This window comes from Orcinus orca, chromosome 3, assembly GCF_937001465.1.
Source record: "Orcinus orca chromosome 3, mOrcOrc1.1, whole genome shotgun sequence".
Classification (NCBI taxonomy): Eukaryota; Metazoa; Chordata; class Mammalia; order Artiodactyla; family Delphinidae; genus Orcinus; species Orcinus orca.
In genome coordinates, this window is record NC_064561.1 from 8381631 (window position 1) to 8395063 (window position 13433).

A 13433-nucleotide genomic window follows, 5' to 3' on the forward strand; every position below is an offset into this window, starting at 1 on the left:
TAACTGAGCGAGTGTGTGTCTCCCCAGGTGCTAGTGTAACTGTGAGATTCGAGGTGTTAGAATGACTGTGTGAGATTCTGGGTGCTGGGGGTGACTCTAGGCATATGCTTCCGACTATTGGCACAACTGTGCTTTCTGACCTCCCGGCACTGGTACAACTGTGTCCACGTGTCTGGGTGCTGGTACAGCCGGACATGCGTGTCTCTGGATGCTGGCATGGCTCTGTGAGTCTCTAGCGAGTGGTGTGACTGTCCAGGTCACTCTGGGTGCAGCTGTGACCGGATGAGGTTTTGGGGGTCGGCTGAACTGTATCTCTGAGTGTTGACATGACAATGTTGGTCTCTAGCTGTTGACACACCTAAGTGGTATATGGGTGTTGGGCTAAGTGGTGTTGAGTCTTCAGGCCTTGTCTGATTGTGTGTATAAGTCTCAGGCTGTTGACAGGTCGGTGGACGTCTGTAGGGGTTGGGCAGCTCTGTGTGTGTGTGAATCTCTGGGGGTTGGCGCGAGCATGTGCGAGTCTCTCGGTATTGTCTGTGTGTCGGTGTGACTGTGCGTGCATTTCTCTGGGTGCTGGGTGCCGGTATGCAAGTCTCTGGGTATTCATATGATAGTGTGTATGCCCTTAGGAGTTGTCTGGGTGCTGGTGTGACCGTGTGTGAATGTCTCTGGCTACTGATGTGACGTGTGTTACACCTTTGTCTTTGGTTGCAAGGTGAAAAAGTTCTGCACATCCCTTGCACGATACTGTGAACCTACTCAACACCACTGAACTGTACACTTAAAAATGACGCATTTTGTTATGTGTTTTTTGATCACAATTGAAAATTTTTTTAATCAATAAAAATTAAAGATATTTTAGAAAGAGTCTTGGGGGTTGTCCGGGTGCTGGTATGACTCTGTGAGCCTGGATATTCGTGTGACCCCGTGTAAGCCCTTTGCTGTTGTCCGGGTGTGGGTGTGACTGTGTGTACCTTTCTCTGGGTGTTGCTTTTGGCCTTTGGTCTGCCTGTATTTTGAGGCTCGGTGCTGTTGTGACCGAGTGTGTCTCCCTGGAGGTCAGAGGCGATGGGCTGGCCTCGCTCTAGGACACAGCGGGTGAGCCCTGGGCAGTGGAACCCCCTGCTGTCCCGCATCCCCGGGGAAGCCTGGCTTACCGTGCACGCCAGCCGCGGGGTCGGGCAGCACCACATGGGCGTGCAGCTCCTGCAGCTGCTGGTGCAGCAAGTCGAGTCTGCGCGAGGAGCCGCGCAGCACCAGCTCCACGGGGCCGAGGTTGCGGCCCAGGTCGGTGGTGGCCCGCCGCAGGTTCTCGGCGCCCTCCTTCAGCTTCAGCTCCTTGCGGATCTCCCGCCGCAGCCGCTCCCGTTCCAGCTCCAGCTGCTGCTGCACCCCGGGGGCTGCCAGGTCGGCGCCCGCCAGGCCCAGCTGCTCCAGCAGGGACCAGCTGCGTGGCTCGCTCTGCGGAGGACGGAGCAGGGTCAGCGGGGCCAGGAGGACTCTGGGGTGCAGACCGTGCTCAGCCGACCTGGCCTGGTCCCCTCCCAGACTGTAACTCCTGACACAGGGCCTGCTCTACGTCCTCTGATCGGCACCCCCCCGTCCCGCTACCAAAAGTGGGAGGTGAGGCAAGGCCCTGTCCCTGCTTTCAGACATCCCCAAACCGCGAAGTCCCGAGGGCAGGGGCTTCTTCCTTCCCTGTCCCCTCAGACTAGGGGACCACAAATACAGTTCAATCTCCCTTCATCTGTCCTTAGGCAGTGGGATTCTTCAGGTCAGATCACCCCACCACTGTGCCCCCCAAGCTAGGGGGTCCCCAAGGATGGGCCCTATCTCCCTTCCCTTGTCCTCCCAAATTAGGGGGTCCCAAGAACAGGCCTTGTCTCCCTTCTGTTGTCCCCTAAATGACAAGATCCTGAGGGCAGACCCCTTTCTCTCCTCTGCTGCCCCCCTAACCTAGGAGGTCCCAAGGGTAGGCCCCATCTCCACTCCCCTATCCCCCAAATTATGAGGTCCTGAGGGCGGGTTTCCTCTTCCCTCTGCTGCTCCCCAAACAAGGAAGTATCAAGGGCAGGCCTCTGACGCCCCACCAAACCACAAGGTTGGGGTCCCAGGCCCCTTCTCCTCACTGCTGTGCCCTCAAACTAGGATAGGAGGTACTGAGGGCAGGCCTCACCTTCCCTCTGCTATAATCCCAAACGAGGAGGACACGGGGCGAGGCCTCATCTGTCCCCTGCTGTACCCCCAAACTAGATCCCGGGGACAGGCCCCATCTCCCCTCCTTTCATCCTCTACAACCGGCACCCTAAAGAGCAGAGGCCTCTCCCTTTCCTCCTCTATCTCCCCAGCCTGGAAGCCCAAAGGGCCCCAAACAGTTTCATCTCTCAAACAGAAAACTCCAAGTCTAACACCTCATCTCCTCCCTTCAGTCCAAAACCGAGAGGTACCCAGGGCAGAGCCTCTGGCCTGTGCCACTTGGGGTCCTCTTCTGCTGGCCCCCCACAAGGACCCCAGCCCGCACCTCCAGCTCCCGGTCCAAAGGGGGATTGGCCTCCGCCATCCTGGGTCCCGGCTGAGGGCCCCGCCCTCTTCCTGAACCTCAGCCCTGCCAGGGCCTCTCGCCTGCTACTTCCTCTTTCCTGCTAGCTCCCAGCAACCCCTGCAAAAGGCCAGCTCTGGGCCTCTGGGGCATCTAGAGGGCCTTCCTCTCAGGCCCCACTCCAGGCCTGAGCTGGCTTCTCTGGAGGCACCCCAGGGATGGCCCCTGCTCCCTGTCCCAAGAGGATGCCCAAGGCGTACACAGCGCGCACACGTTCACAGGCCCACTAGTGTGCACGTGAAGAGCAGCCTCCCCCATGTATACAGGCTCCAGGGGCTGGCTTGGGTGTGCACACGCTCTCATACACCTATAGGCATGTGCACGCATCGCAGGCTAGCAAGTGTGTGCACACCCCCTGCGTCTACCCCTGTGCACACTTATATGCAAACACCCATGAGTGCTTATATGGGTGGCCCAGCCCCCTTCCTGCAGATGCAGCCTGTCCCAGCTTCCGGATTCTTCTCAGCTCGGTCTCTCGCTGCCGCTGACCACAGCTTGGAGGCCTAAGGGGCCTGGCCAGCCCAGCGGCACCTCCTTGAGGCCCACATTGTGAGGAGGCAGCGCTGGAGGGTTGCGGTGAGAGTGTCTCTATCAAAGCTCAAGTATGGTAGCAGTTACTACAAGCTGCTCCCAGGTCAACTAATGCAACCCCAGGAGGTGCTATCATCACCCCATTTTCTTTCTTTTTTTTTTTGGCCATGCCGCATGGCATGCCGGATCTTAATTCCCTGACTAGGGATCAAACCCATGCCCCCTGCAGTGGAAGCACAGAGTCTTAACCACTGGACTGCCAGGGAAGTCCCTATTATCACCCTATTTTCAAGATGAGGAAACGGAGGCCTGGAGCGGTGATGTAACTTGCCCAAAGTCCTACAGCCAGCAGAAGGCAGAGCTAGGATTTCTAACGGGAATGCCCAGAATCTGAGCTAGGTGTCAGCGTGGCATGAAGAGCCCCACAGACATTATCTGCCGCCGCCATGAGAACCCATTTCAGAGATGAAGAAAGTCATGGTTGGCTCCCGACCAACCTCAAGGGCAGCTGCCCCCAGGGATTTACTTCAGGCCAAAAGTGTCACTCCCATGATCCTCCTGACCCCTCACATTTATCCTGAGCAACTGCTATAATTCTCCCCCACTTTACAGGTGAGGAAACTGAGGCTCAGAGAGGTGGCAGCAGCAGTTCTCCATGGGGGAGGGGATCGCCTCCACTACCACCCCACTTCTGGGGGGCATTTGGCAATATCCAGAGACATTTTTGGTTGGTTGTCACAACTGGGGGTGCTACTCGCATCTACTGGGTCGAGTCCATGGGTGCTGCTCAACATTCTACAGTACACACGACAGCCTCCATCTCAAAGAATCATTCAGCCCCAAATGTCAATAGTGCTGAGGCTTAGAAACCCTGGATTAAAGGACACAGATGCACACGCTGAGCTGCTGACCGTGACCCAGGAAGGACTTCACAGCAGCCCCACCTGCAAGGTGCTGGCCTGGTCTACGTCTTTCCCCACCATGAAAACCCTCCAGCTACATTTTTTTGACGGCAGAACCAAGGCTCAGAGAGGGAAAGGCACGGGGCCTAGGACACACTGTTAGGAAGTGACAGCTCTGGAATTTAAACCCAGGCTCACCTAATACCACCTGCTACCAACCAGGCCCCACCTGCCACCCAGCCCCACCCTATCCCCAGCAGGCAGAGCAGGGGTACAGCCAGGAGCAGGGCCAGGTCAAATGAGGGAAGTCCAGGCAGGCTCCCTCAGCCCCACCTCCTCCAGCAGCTGAGGCCTGAGAATATGCAGAGCAGGGAGGGAGGGAGGCCCGCCCTCCTGGGTTCTCCTCTCTTGGGTGACTCACTCCTACCTAGGGCAGGGGTCACCTGAGGGCCAGCATGATGAACCCATGAATCAGGAGCCTGGCCTGGCCTTGGAGAATCCCTGCTCCCCCAACTCCCACCATGAAGCAGGAGACCCCAGGTCCAGAGGGTCCATCTTCCAGAATTCCCCTCTTCCCAGAGTGGCCAGGGACCTAGACCACATGTCCGGAGATTTCAATGCTTTGGGCGTTTCCGGAATCTGGACAGGACATCCGTTTGCTGGACACAGAACGGACAGGCACACACTGGGACAGACAGAGGGACAGTTTAGCAGACCCAAGCAGCCACGAGAAAGGAATGACCAGGACAGGGGAAGAGAGCAGGAAGGAGATGGGAAAGGGGACCAGGGCACAGGTCCAGCCTCGTTCCAGGAATCACTGCCTCCGTCCAGGCCATGTTTGCTACACGCCAAGCGCATGCATGCGCCAGGGGATTCCTACACAGCCCTCCCAGGGCTGAGGTGTAGAGGCAGAGACCCCAGCCCTCCCCAGCCCCCAAGGTCTGACCTTGTGTGATCGGCAACACCAGATACGCCCAGCTCCTCGGCAAGGCTGGCAGGCCATCAGCAGGACTGGGATGGGGGATGGGGGTCATGGGACAGACACAAAGGGGATGTGGGGGCAGGTGCAGAAGGAGACGAGAACCCAGTTACACAGCAACCACAGGACGACGGAGGGATGATGAGGTGCTAATGGGGGCACCAGAGGTACAGGACATGTCTCAGATTTGGGTCACTGAACGAAAGAAGTGTCAGAAGTCACCCTGGCCCTGCTAGCCACAAATAGGGAAGGTGGGTCCAGGGCTGTGATGTCCACAAGGTGGCACAGGAAGAACCTGGCTGGGCGGCAGGTTGGTGTCAGTCAGCTGTGCCTCTGCGTGTGTGTGTGTGTGTGTGTGTGTGTGTGTGTGTGTGTGTGTGTGTTGTGGGGTGACCCAGCCCATGCCTGCTAGCCACAAATAGGGAAGGTGGGTCCAGGGCTGTGATGTCCACAAGGTGGCACAGGAAGAACCTGGCTGGGCGGCAGGTTGGTGTCAGTCAGCTGTGCCTCTGCGTGTGTGTGTGTGTGTGTGTGTGTGTGTGTGTGTGTGTGTGTGTGTTGTGGGGTGACCCAGCCCATGCCCAGGTGGGATTCCAGGTATAAGAGAATCCCCAGTCTGTTGACATGGACACTCCCCACCTGGGATAAGGTTCCACCTGGCAGCCGGGTGGCCGTGTGGGTCCCCCATCCCCCGACCTAATGAGGTGACTCTGGCACTTCCGGCAACAGGTGACAATCTGGGTGGCGTCGGGACCATCGTAAAGCTCAGTCTGGAGGTGGGGGCGGCTGGAGCTTTGTTGTGCGGGGGAGAGGAACGGGCCGGGCGGCCTCCTCCCTTCCCGGGGCACCGCGCCAGGCACCTGCTCAGGTGGAGCTGCACCTGCCCGGAACCGAACGCTGGGAGGGAGAACGAGTGGCAGGGTCGACAGGCACCGGGATGCACAGCCAGCCACAGACACCTGAATTCTAGCCTCCGCCGCGCCCCCTCTAATTCTTGGGGAAGGGCGGAGCTTGGGGGTGCTTCAGGACCTCCCCGCTCCCCCCTTGTGCGTACCTCCACCAGCCGAGAAGGGGACTGTGCTGGCTCCACGGTGCCGGCCCAGGGAGGGGGCGCCCAGTGCTCGGGGGAGCGGGGGACCCGCCCTGGCCGCCCCGATCCCGGGGGCTCCGGCAGCGCGCGGGCGGGGGTCCCCGGCGCCGGCTGGCCGCCAGGGGGCTGAGGACGCAGGTGCGCCTACCTGCAAAGCATCGCTGGCCATGTCCACGCGCCGTCCGCCAGGGGTCCCCGCGCGGAGAGAGGGGCGGTGAGAGGAGCGTGCGTACGCCCCACGCGGGGCGGGGAGGGGGCGGGCGCGGCGCGACCCCCCCGCGCCGGGCGCACGGCCCTCTCCGGCCTGCTCGGCTCTAGCCCCGCCTGGCCTGGCCGCCGTGTCCGTGCGCCTCGCCCTCCGGCCCCAGCTGCCGCTTGGCTCGGTCACGTGACCGCTTAGGTCGGCGCCCGAGGAGGGGGCGGGGCCGAGGGGGTGCGGCTCCCGGCGGCCCCCGGGGCTGCGGGGTCCTGCCTGCCGGACGCCCCCCTCCCCGGCCGAGAGCGCGTCGTCCTCTTCCCCAGCCTTTTTCTCTTTCTGAATCCTCCTTCTGCCCACGGGTGCTCCGTTTGAGCGCGCAGGAACCCGAAGAAAAGAGTGAGCCACGTTAAAGCGGGGAGCTGTGGAGGCCTTTGGGCCTCCCGGGATCTCTCAAAAAACAAAACCAATTCATCCCCGCCTGTGTTTGCAATTTTAGGCCTCTTGGAACGGTCCGTCATTCTAAGGCACCGGAGCTTCCCCATAGGCTGGAGACAAGCTCTGAGCAGACTTGTGTTCAAATCCCCGCCTGCCTTGGGGGAGTCCCCAAGCCCTAAAAGCCCCTCATCTGTAAAACGGGAAGGATTTACCTACCCACCCCTTAGGTGTTGGCAAAATTAAATGAGACAATACATGCCAAGTGCTGTGAACACACAGCTCAATAAAGTTTAGCTGCTGTGATTTTTAGTGTTTTTGCTATGTTGTTATGAAAAGGGATTTGAACCCTAAATCCGTCACGGACTCGCTGCGGGCCCTGTGGCCGCTGAGTCCTCAGTTTTCCCTGCTGTAAAATGGGGGCCCGCCTCTTCTTCGGGGCTGCTGCATGCAGGTGGCGCTCCACAATGCACACTACTGCCCTATCGGAGGCAGAAGGTGGAGACCTTTGAGGAGCTTCTCAGGGTCTCCGGAGTCTCTGTAGCACGCAGGCGGGCTCGTGGCCGACCCCGCACTCCCTTTCAAATCCGGTGACTGGGCCAAGCCGCGGTCCCTGGGGCGCGGGGCGGGGAGCGTTCCCTGGCAGCGCCGCCTCATTGGCGCCCTCCTGGGACCCGCCAGAGCGTGGAGGGCTGCGGGTACCTTGGTTACCCACAGCTGTGAGTGGTTTGCACCGTCCCAGAGGCCGGGGCGGGATGTTTTCTTTCTCCCTTTTTCCTTTGGGCGACTCTTTGGGGCTGGTTGTTGTTGGTGGTGGTTAACAGAGAAAGAACGAGAAGGAGGAGGAGGAGAAATTATACCAATCCAGAATCCACCCACTTCTCACCCTTCCACTATCTGCACCGGGTCCAGTCTTCATCATCGTTCGCCTGGACCAGTGCTGTCACCTCCTCCCAGGTCTTTCGGCTCTTCCCTCGACCTCGTAGTCTCTTTTCCCCACAACACCCCAAGGACTCCTAGGAACACCTGAGTCAGGTCATGTCCCTCCTCTGCCTAGATCCCTCTTTGGCTCCCACTTTCCTCAGAGTAAAAGCCAAAGTCTTACCCGCAGCCCACAAGGCCCTGCACGATCTGCCCCCTTCACCTTCCCTCTCTCCTCTTCTCCCACCTCTTTCCCTTGCTCCCTCCCTCCAGCTACACCTGCTTCCTGGCAGTTCCTCAAATATTCATCCACTGAATTAAAGAAACCTTTGAGCTAGTTCTTTTTCTCTTGATTTAAATATGAGGAAACTGAGGCTCAGAGAGAAGCCCCTCACCCCAATTATAAAGTCAGGATGTTTATAGTCCTTGCCCTGTCTTCCTCTAATTCTCCAGCCCACCCATTTTACAGATGGGGATGAGGGGGCAAAGCAAGACTGAGAGCCAGCCCAGGAACTGGGTCACCTTATCCAAGGATGGGCCCTCTGCTGCCTGCCAGGTTTCCAGGCTGCCTCCCCGGATGGAGCTGGGGAACCCTGCCAAATTCTCTCTCCAAGCTTCCGGCATTCATTTACTCAGTGAATATTTATCAGCACCCACTGGGGACTTTGGTAGCACTGGAAACAGAGTCGCACTCTGGGCTTGAAACAGGGAGACCAAGGACTTATTGTATAATCTCAGCCAAATATGATAACTGCACCAGCACCGCCCTGTAGCTCCTCTGGCCTCTCTCCAATCCTCTCTGGGGCCTTGGAAACCCTAAATCACACCCACCCCCAGAGCTCTGCCTGCTGGAAAACCTGTTTCTGGCTCTCTGGAGCTCTTAGGAAAAACACCACTCCTCACCTGGCCTACAGGATGGTCCTGTCAGGCCTCTGCCCACCTGTCCAGCTGCATCCCCCGCCACTCTCCTCATCCCCATCTAGCAAAACTGGCCTTCTCTGTGTTCCTCAAATATTCTCACCTTATTTCCAACCACAGGGCCTTTGCACTGGCTGTTCCCTGGTCTTTAATGCCCTTCCCTCACATCTCCCCAAGGCTGGCCTCTTCTGATCATTTAGATCTCTGTTTAAATGTCACCTCCTCTGCTTCCCAGAGCACCTCCATGCCCTGTCATCTCTGGTCCATGGCTCTGTTTTATTTATTTTAAATATCACTCCTCTCTGAAATTTCCCAGTAACTGGCCTAAGCTCGCTCAGTCTTTGTGGAATGAGTGAATGCATACACTGTGAGCTGTCAGGAGAAAGGTATCCCAGTCCAGTGAATGCCTTGAGGACATAGGTGCCCCACTATAGAGGAGGCAGAACGGCTGGCACTAAGGGACAAATTAGGAAATTACAAAATAGTTAAAGAGGAAGGGCTTCCCTGGTGGCGCAGTGGTTGAGAGTCCGCCTGCCGATGCAGGGTACACGGGTTCGTGCCCCGGTCCAGGAAGATCCCACATGCCGCGGAGCGGCTGGGCCCGTGAGCCACGGCCGCTGAGCCTGCGCGTCCGGAGCCTGTGCTCCGCGGCGGCAGAGGCCACAGCAGTGTGAGGCCGGCGTACCGCAAAAAAAAAAAGAGGAAAAGGGTGTCTGGTGGAAGAAACAGTCAGGGCAAAGGCCTAGAGGTGGGTGAGGTAGAACTCAGCATGTCCTACTTCCTCTGCCTACATCTGCCACCCCAATCCCCTCACTCACACTCTGGCTGCATGACCTCCTTACTGCTCCTCACACATGCTGATTCCTACCACAGGGCCTTTGCTCTGGCTGTTCTCACTGCCTGCAGTACTTTTCCTTCTCATCTTGGCATTCTATCTTCCTCACTTTATTTCCATCTTTACTTAAATGTCACCTTCTTAGAGGAGTTTTCCCTGACTGCATCTCCACCTAAAACAAGGCCCACCCCATCCCTAGCAAACTCTATTCCTCACATAGTTTGATTTTTCCTCCTTGCAAATTTTAATAAATTTGACTTTACTGTTTTCTTTCTTGTCTGACTTCACCAGGAAGATGTCAGCTCCCAGAGGGCAGGGATCATTGTCTTGTTCACTGTTGGGTCCCTGGCTCCTAGAACAGGGTACTCAAAAAATAGCTGCTGGATGAATAGATGGGTGAACAAACCAGGTATCATAAAGCATGGCTGGATTTTTTTTTTTTTTTTTTACTGCTGATGAACCTGGAGTAGAGGGAAGGCTCCAGATGTTGCAGATGGTGGGAGTGGAATTCAGACTTGACCCTGAGGACTGTGGGAACCACTGGTGGATTCTTAGAAGGGGAGGAACTGAGTGAGGGTTATCTCTCAGAAGATAAGGTTCTTTGCAAACCAAGTCTCCACCAGTCAAGGCCAGAGAAAAGAAATGGGAGTAGATTCATCTGACACCAGAAGAACTAAATGTATCAACAAGGCTAAACTCAAAAACACCATGTGTGTGGGGGGTGGGGGGGCTGGGAGGGGGGGGATAAAAAAGCAAGTTTAAAAAAATGATACAGTTTGATATTGTTTATATCAATTACTAAAAACCAGAAAGTGAAACTGTGTATTAAGTTTGTGGAATGTTCAGAGTAGCGGGCTTGTAGTATGCCTGGCATCCTGGCTGAGGCCCGCCAGGCTATCTGGGTTCAATTCCTGACACCACTGCCTATGAACAGTGAGACCCTGAGCAAGTTACTTCACTGCTCTGTGCCTCAGTTTCTTCATCTGTAAAAGGGGATGATAATAGTGGCGCCTACCTCATAGGTTGCTGGGGAGCCTAAATGAATGAATTCTTGTAAAGCACAGAATAGGCGTTCAGTAATTGTTCAGTATCATTATTTTTATTGAGGATGTTTCTGTAGTGGGGGAGGGGAGTGGAGTGAGGGAAGTGAACAGAAGTGACTTCCACTTTAACAGTAAGGTGTTATGTCTTTCATTTTGCTCGAGGTATAACTTACATATGGTAAAGCACACAAATCTTTTGGTGTGCAGCTCCGTGAATTTGTACATACATACACACCCCTGTGGCGCCACCCAGGCCACTCGCCTGCTGCATAAGTTTTGCTTGTATTCTTTCCCAAGCAACCTCCTCATGTAGATTCTATCACCGTAGACTAATTTTGCCTGTTCTCGAATTTCATACCTAATGGAATCATTTAAAAATTTTTTAAATGTCTAGACTCTTTCACTCATTACATTTGTTTTGTTTTCTATTAGAATGAAATTCACACACCATAAAATTCACCCTTTTTAAATGTACAGTGCAGTGATTTTTAGTATGTTTGCAAAGAATAGGATGTTTTTGGTATGCATCCATAATGTTGTGTATATCGATAGTTTATTCCTTTCTATTTCTAGTGTTATTCCATGGTGTGGATGGAGCACAGTTTCTTTATCCATTCGTTTGTTGACGGACATTTCGGTTGTTTCCAGTTTGGAGCTCTTATGCATAGAGAATGTTCACTGTTCGTATATTTTTGTGGACAAAAAGGGTTTCATTGATTGTTAAGTCTATACCGAGGAGGACTGCTTAGTCATGACATAGGTGCCTGTTCAATCCAATGGGTCTGATCTGGGATGATCCCCTCCCCCGCCAGGGGCGGGGACATTACCAACGTCAGGAGGCATTTTTGGTTTGGAGACACTGAGGCGTGGGTGCTACTGGCATTGAGAGGCCAAAGATGCTAAACATCCCATAATGCACAGGATGGCTCCCACCACAAAGAAGGATCCAGCCCAAACGTCAAGAGTGCTGGGGTTGAGATACCCTGCTTAACCTTATCACAAACTGCCAAATCGTTTTCCAAAGTGGTTTTCTCATTTTACAAGCCTGCTAGCAGTGAGAATTCTGGTTTCTCCACAGCCTCTCCTCCAGCCTCAATACTGTGAGTCTTTTCCTTTTTAGCCATTTGGGTGGGTGTTTTCAAATTTTCTGTATCTTAAAATAATTCTGAAGTGAATCAAGCCAATGTGACAAATGTTACTATTTGTTCATCTTGGGTGGTGGAAGTACTTTAGCAGGCTCTGATCTTTTCTGGATTTAAAGTTTGTGGGTTTTTTTGTTTCTTGTGTTTTTTGTAATTGTTTGTTGTGTGTTTGTTTTGAAGCATAGAAACCCGCCCCCCTGCCCCGCCCATGGCTGCATGGATGGTGGGTGTGCTGGGCTTTTTTTTTTTTTTCCTGTTTTTCCAGACTTCTTTTTTTTTTTTTTTTTTCAGACTTCTTTACTGGACTCAACTAGCTTCGGTCTCCTCCTCCTCCTGCATCATCTCAGATGATCTAATTACTCCAAGCTCACCTCCCACCTGCTTTCCTGGAGCACCTCCTCTGTCCCTGGGGACTGGTTTTCTCCAGGCTTCCAACTTACCTGGCTTTGGCCTCTATCTCCACCTGTAGAGGTTTTGGCCATGTCTAATGATGAGAGATGGCCTGGCCTTGAATCCCTGCCAGCTGTGTGACTTTGGGACTGAGATTAATCCTCTCTGGAGCTCCTGTTAACCACCCGACAATGGATATGGACAATGGATGTGCTAATACACGCACCTCATCTGCTCCAGGTGGTGATTAGTCTGTTCATATATTTAGATTTCTTAGAACAAGGCTGAACAACCAGGACAGGGACTGGGGTGAGGAGGGGAAGCACTTGCCTCAGACACAGAATTTAAGGGGGCACCCCTAAATTCAAGATACACGTTTTAGCACAATTTTTTTTTTAATGTATTTATTTATTTATTTTAGGTTGTGTTGGGTCTTCGTTGCTGCACACGGGCATTCTCTAGTCGCAGCGAGCAGGGGCTACTCTTGGTTGCCGTCCATGGGCTTCTCATTGCGGTGGCTTCTCTCGCTGCAGAGCACAGGCTCCAGGCATGCGGGCTTCAGTAGTTGTGGCACGCGGGCTCAGTAGTTGTGGCTCACGGGCTCTAGAGCACAGGCTCAGTAGTTGTGGCATAGGGGCTTATTTGCTCCGCGGCATGTGGGATCTTCCCGGACCAGGGCTCGAACCCATGTCCCTTGCATTGGCAGGCAGATTCTTAACCACTGCGCTACCAGGGAAGTCCTAGCACAATTTTTAAAAACTCAAAATAATGCAGAAAATCCAAAGAAAGACAGGATCAGTAGATCTGATCGTTTCCTTTTGCCTCAGGTGCCAATATGGCTCGGCTTCACGCAGCACTGTTACTGACCCTGTGTTTATTTAAAATGTTGATATTTTGTTCATCATAGATTTTAAAAATTAATTTTGATTTTAAAATAGTCCATTCAAATATAATTTATCTTGATGACTGAGTTTTTTGGGTTCTTTTTGTTTGGTTTGGCATTTGGTGCCCCCCCCTTTAAAAAATTTACTTATTTACTTTATTTTTGGCTGCGTTGGGTCTTTGTTGCTGTACGCAGGCTTTCTCTAGTTGCGGTGAGCAGGGGCTACTCTTGGTTGCGGTGCATGGGCTTCGCATTGCGGTGGCTTCTCTTGCTGCAGAGCACAGGCTCTAGGTGCGGGGGCTTCAGTAGTTGTGGCACGTGGGCTCAGTAGTTGTGGCGCATGGGCTTAATTGATCCCTGGCATGTGGGATCTTCCCGGACCAGGGCTTGAACCCGTGTCCCCTGCACTGGCAGGTGGATTCTTAACCACCGTGCCACCCGGGAAGTCCCTGGTGCCCCCTTAAATTTTGCATGCGTCAACCTCATCCTGGCCCTGTTGGGTACACAGGAAGTGCTCTATAAGTGTTAGGATGTAATTATTATTGTACATACAATATTTACCTTATATT

General features: G+C 54.3%; 1 protein-coding gene and 1 long non-coding RNA gene across 3 annotated transcripts in view; one reads left to right on the forward strand and one right to left on the reverse strand.

The window, feature by feature from the left end:
• PKN1 (protein kinase N1) overlaps positions 1-6471 on the reverse strand; it is a 23569-nt gene extending 17098 nt beyond the window's left edge. Inside the window, exons 1-2 of one of the 2 annotated variants that reach the window (XM_004277417.4) lie at positions 6250-6471; positions 1158-1461 (exon numbers count right to left, since the gene is read on the reverse strand). In XM_004277417.4, coding sequence (XP_004277465.1) covers positions 1158-1461; positions 6250-6270 — 325 coding nt within the window. In that variant the 5' untranslated portion in view covers positions 6271-6471. Of the gene's footprint in view, positions 1-1157; positions 1462-2521; positions 2645-6249 lie in introns of those variants that run through there. The other variant, XM_004277416.4, reaches the window with a different exon arrangement.
• Positions 6472-11310: 4839 nt separating this feature from the next.
• On the forward strand, positions 11311-12368 carry LOC125963830 (uncharacterized). The gene is made up of 2 exons (XR_007476254.1): positions 11311-11549; positions 11883-12368. It is a non-coding gene; the product is annotated as an uncharacterized LOC125963830 (long non-coding RNA).
• The last annotated feature ends 1065 nt before the right edge of the window (positions 12369-13433 follow it).